The 4,954-nt window shown below is 65.2% G+C and overlaps 1 protein-coding gene across 1 annotated transcript in view; it reads left to right on the top strand.

Moving 5' to 3' along the window:
* Positions 1–3,227: 3,227 nt before the first annotated feature.
* PTK6 (protein tyrosine kinase 6) overlaps positions 3,228–4,954 on the top strand; it is an 8,367-nt gene continuing 6,640 nt past the window's right edge. Inside the window, exon 1 of the mRNA XM_017515712.2 lies at positions 3,228–3,481. Within this exon, the coding sequence (XP_017371201.1) occupies positions 3,252–3,481 (230 nt within the window). The 5' untranslated portion in view covers positions 3,228–3,251. The remainder of the gene's footprint in view (positions 3,482–4,954) is intronic.

The raw sequence follows: 4,954 nt of genomic DNA, 5'->3' as shown, positions 1-4,954 counted from the left end.
GTGACCGTGTCCCTGGCGCAGAGTGGAGGGCTGACCTTCTCCGGGTGACCGTGTCCCTGGCGCAGAGCGGAGGGCTGACCTTCTCCGTGTGACCGTGTCCCTGGCGCAGAGTGGAGGGCTGACCTTCTCCGTGTGACCGTGTCCCTGGCGTAGAGTGAAGGGCTGACCTTCTCCGTGTGTCCGTGTCCCCTGCACTCCTCAGAGACAAATAGCATGTCGGGGTGGGAGGAACCTCGGAAACCCCGAGGCAGTGTGTCTCCTCGCTGAAGCCTGTCGTCCGGGTTCCCTGGACTCCCTTGCAGGGTCAAGAGCCAGAGGCCCAGTTCTCTCCCCAGTCCCAGCTTGGGTTTGTGGAAGTGGCCAGTGCTGGACTCCCCGGCAGACCACGGTGTTGACACCATCGGGCGCGTGCTGTGCAGGCACAGGGTGTGCTGTGCGCAAACCCAGCACACACGCAGCACCCAGTACGTGGGGACTGGCCCACCCAGACATGAACACAGACACATACCACACACAGGCTCAGCTCCCCAAACCCAGATCCAGGAGCTGGAGTGTGGGGTCTGCTAGAAAATGCAGGTTGGAGTGGCCTCCACGTCCCCAGGCCCCAAGCCCAGGACATCACAGTGCCCAGACAGTGAGAGCCCCACAGGCACTGGCAGAAGCTGCCTGAGCAGCTGGTTCCGTCTCCTGGGTGGGCTCCAGGAGCTCGGTCAGGCACAGGAAGGGTGGGCAGGGAGGCTTGGCGGCCTAGGAGCTGTCCTCAGAGGCCATTTCCAGGGGCCTCAGGATGGGCCCTGGGGGATGTGGGGTCTTCTGGCTGCGCAGGGTCAGGCGGGGCCAGAGGTTGGGGGTCGGGGGTAGATGCCATGTTGTGCTGGAAACAACAGCAGCTGGCTCAGGGCAGCCTCTGGGTGTGAATACTCTGGGGTCACCGAGGCAGGAGTGGCAGAGACGAACGGGGTTGGCCTCGCTCACCGCGCATCTGGCTTAGGTCTTTGTGAGACAAATCAAGGGGAGGGGGACAGGCACATGGGGCCAGTGGGGTCTGTGTTTAGGGTCCCTGAAGACCCTGCCCCCAACCCTTTGGGAGCCCAGGCTCAGAGCCATGCCCAGAAGGCTTGCAGGGACAGAAAGTTTGAGGACGAGTTCAGGCCTGAGGTCCTCATCCCCTAGAGTCAGGGTCAGCTCTGCACCTGCTGAGCCAATGCTCTGATGGCCACCATCCACAGGCTGGCTCAGGAGGGAGCTGGGGGACGAGGCTCCCGAGTGCAAAGGTAAGTGGCCCCGCGGAAGGAAGAGGCCCCTGGAGGCTCAGAGGACAGGACAGCGCAGGGGCCGTAAGCAAAGCCACGTGGAGGGAGGTGGCCAGAGCCAGGACCTGCAGATGGTGGGGCAGGAGGATTTGTCTGAGCCCTTCAGCACGCTGGCCAGCTGCCCGCTCCACAGGCGCGGGAGAGCCTAGGAGAGAAGCTGGCTCTGTCAGCTGGGCCCAGTGAGGCTTTGAGCTGAGCTTCCGGTTCTGGGCACGTCCCTGGTACAGCAGCCTGGGGGCTCCCATGGCACAGAAGGCCCCACCCTCTGTGCTTTCTGTGGCCACTCTGAGTCCAGAGCTGAGATGGGCACAGCCCACCCGGGAGGAATGGAGGTGCTGGGCTCAAGGGGACCTGGTGTGTCTGTGGCCCCCGTGTCTTCCCAGGCATCTGGCCAGCCACTCACTAAACAGGTTTGGTGCTCCTGGGTATTGGGGAGGGGCTGCCTCCTGGCCATTCCTGGTGTGGCTTAGACTGAAGGTCCTGTACGTCCGAACTCAGGGGCACTCGAGGCCCCCTGAACACACACTCATGGACCCAGAGGCCCAAGGCTCGTGGGCACCAAGATGGCAGAGCTGGGGAGGCCTGAGGGACGAGGCCCAACCCAACACCCATTGCCCCTGCCCCTCATCACCACCTCCCACACCTCCCCCTGCATCACCCCCACCGACCCCCGGCAGAGCTGGGGGGCCTGAGGGACGACACCCAGCCTAACACCCCGCTGCCCCTCCCGACTTTGGTCAGCGCTGAGCTGCCCAGAAATCTAAGAAGCTGTTAAATAATCCAGATTATTCTTAATCTCAAAACAAAATGAGTGGAAGGTGCCATTATTTCTCTTTGCGATAAAAATAGAAGTCCAAGTATGCACAGTTGAGGGGTCTCCCCACCACCCCTGGCAGAGTCTGCGGGTCCCTTCCCACCCCGTCCTGCTCCCTGCGGCTGCTGTCGAGGTCCCTGGGTCTGAGCTCCCTGGTGGACACAGCAGGGTCGGTGGGAGGGTGGGTTGGGGGGCCTCCGTGAAGTGGGGACAGGCGGCAGCCGGGTGCAGGTGGGGGTCAGGTCAGGGCTCACTCGGGCATGGGTGGGAGGGGGAGGGGAGCTGAAAGGGGGCAGGGGCTGTGGGGGCTGGGCAGAAGGAGGCAGAGGCTGCAGCTGGAGGGGCTGCCTGGGCAGGAGGTGGGCCCTGGGCCCTGGCGCTGTGGCACTCCCAGGCCGCACTCATGGTCTTTGCCCGCCCCCTGGCGTCCATGTGGAGGAAGGCAGGGTCCGTTTCTTCAGCTGCGGGTGCCCTGGCTCTGCCTCCCGGGATCACCCCTGACCCCCTGTAATCCTTGGGCCCTCCTCTTCCAGGAAGTCCTCGGGACTGACCCACACAGTGATCGCTGCCCTGACTCCACTCCCTCTTCCCTGCTTGGCCCTTTCCCGAGGGCGAGTCCTGTGTCCTCTGCTGGGTGGGGCCGGCCCCTGAGGGGACTCTCAGGATACCCACCCACAGCAGCTCCCGGCATTGGGCCCTGTGCTCAGGGTTGGGGTCTGGGCTGGGTGAGTGGAGGCTTCCAGAAGTGGGGAGAGAGGCAGCCCCCATCTGGCCCCTTCGGCTCTAAGGTTGAGAAGGCCCCGTCTGGGGGTCCTCCGCCCTCCCTCTCCAGCGCTCAGGCCGGTCCTGTGGGCCTGCCCGGCAGGTTCCCAGAGCCGGGGTGCTAAGTGGCCAGAAGGGCCCCGTGCAGCCGGCAGTGCAGCCTGGCCCTGTGGGTGTGAGGACTCGTGGGGCCGGCTGGGCCCTCAGATGGGTCGGGTGCTCTCCAGCGCCTGTGGGTGCTGGGTGTGGCTGCCTCCCTGCCTGTCATGCGGAAGGGGGCGGGATGCCTGGCGGGCGGCCTCCTGCCACGCCCAGCCCCGCGCTCCAGCAGCCCACAGCCGGGTCCTGCCTCGGTGCCCGCCATGGTGTCACGGGACCAGGCTCACCTGGGCCCCAAGTACGTGGGCCTCTGGGACTTCAAGGCCCGGACAGACGAGGAGCTGAGCTTCCGAGCGGGGGACGTCTTCCACGTGACCAGGAAGGAGGAGCAGTGGTGGTGGGCCACGCTGCTGGACGAGGCGGGTGGGGCCGTGGCCCAGGGCTATGTGCCCCACAACTACCTGGCGGAGAAGGAGACGGTGGAGTCTGAACCGTGCGTGTCCCCAGCTCCCGGGAGTTTTGGCACAGCCACCCTTTAGGCACGGGGCAGGGAGAGGGCTCTGGGCTGGCCCCAAGGAGGCCCAGGAGGGTGGGGACCCCGGCTCTGTCTTCCTGCGCCCTGAAGTCCAGGCTGGGCATCCCGGTTGGTCCTTGCTCCATGCCCCGTGCGCTGGCACCCGGGAGCGCCGACAGGACTGTGTCTGCGGCTCAGCGGGCACAGGCCCCTCCCTTGTGCTCATCCTTGTCACAACTTGGTGGTGGAGGCTGCTCTGCCAGGGCCTGGGAAGGACAGGGGGTCCAGGGTGGACTTCTGGGAGGCCGGTGGCCAGTGAGCTCTGTGGGGGTTTCCAGGGCCTTTGAGGGAATGAAGCTTGCTCAGCTTCCAAACTGCCGGAACCAGACACACGACCTAGTCAGGGGAGCGGCCGGCTGCGGGGCAGGCTTCCTGCTTGCCCGGCCCTGCGAGGAACCAGAGGGCAGCTGGTGTGGCCTGGGCTGGCCTCCACGGCCGCTCGGCGCTCAGGCTGGAGGGGCTCTGGTGGGGGGGTTTCTGTGGATCGGGCTCCTGAGAGCGGCTTTTCTCATCACGGATTGGGCTCCTACTGTGTGCGTGCCCGAATCACAGGCTGTGTGGGGTTAGCTCCTGGGGACCCCAGTCACAAGCAGGGGAGGCTGCAGAGAGGCCGCCAGGCTGGGGCCGTGGTGGAGACCCCCATCATGTGCAGACCCACGACTGAGTTAGGGAGCAGGAGTGCGGGGTGGGGTCTGGCTAGAGGCTGGTCAGCTCCCAGGTGCAGAGACCCAGAGAACTCGCCCAGGTGAGGGTTGGGAAGGAGGCCAGGTGGTTGGAGGGTTGAGTGGGGCAGTGCCGCCAGCTGTGCAGAAGCGGAGGGGGTGGACCCCAGGGGCTCCATGCAGGGCGGTGGTCTTCTGTGTGGGGTCTGTGCGCCATGGCCTGAGGGAGTCGGACACACACAGGGCCGGGAACAGGACACCTGGAGCTTCTTCCAGCTCCACCCGGAAGTCCACAGTCCAGGGCTGCCCCAGCTCCACACCCTGTAGCCAGGAGTTAGTGCATTCGAGTGCTGTGTGCGTGTGAGTGTACGGGTGTGTTCAGGTGTGCGGGTGACCTGTCCGCATGTGTGGGAGTGTGCGTGTATCACAGGTGTGTGGGTGCAGGCAGCTCTGCACGTGTGTGCGTGTATCACAGGTGTGTGTGTGCAGGCAGCTCTGTGCACATGTGTGCGTGCAGACAGTGCCGTTGCCCTCCCCAACTCCACCCTAGGCTCTGAGCCCTAGATAGAGGTCACTCAGGGTAGGGTGTGGTAGAAGCTTGCTCCTCCCCCTGCCCCTCCCCATGCTGGGTCCCCAGGGGCCTGTGCTGGCCATTTGGGACATTCAGGGCATCTGGGTCAGCGACAGCTCCTGAGGGCAGCTGTGGTCAGGGATGGAAGCTTGAGGTGGC

The sequence above is a fragment of the Cebus imitator genome, unplaced genomic scaffold (assembly GCF_001604975.1).
Source record: "Cebus imitator isolate Cc_AM_T3 unplaced genomic scaffold, Cebus_imitator-1.0 Scaffold555, whole genome shotgun sequence".
Lineage (NCBI taxonomy): Eukaryota > Metazoa > Chordata > Mammalia > Primates > Cebidae > Cebus > Cebus imitator.
The sequence above is the reverse complement of the archived record's forward strand: the minus strand, read 5'-3'. Positions and strand labels throughout refer to the sequence as shown.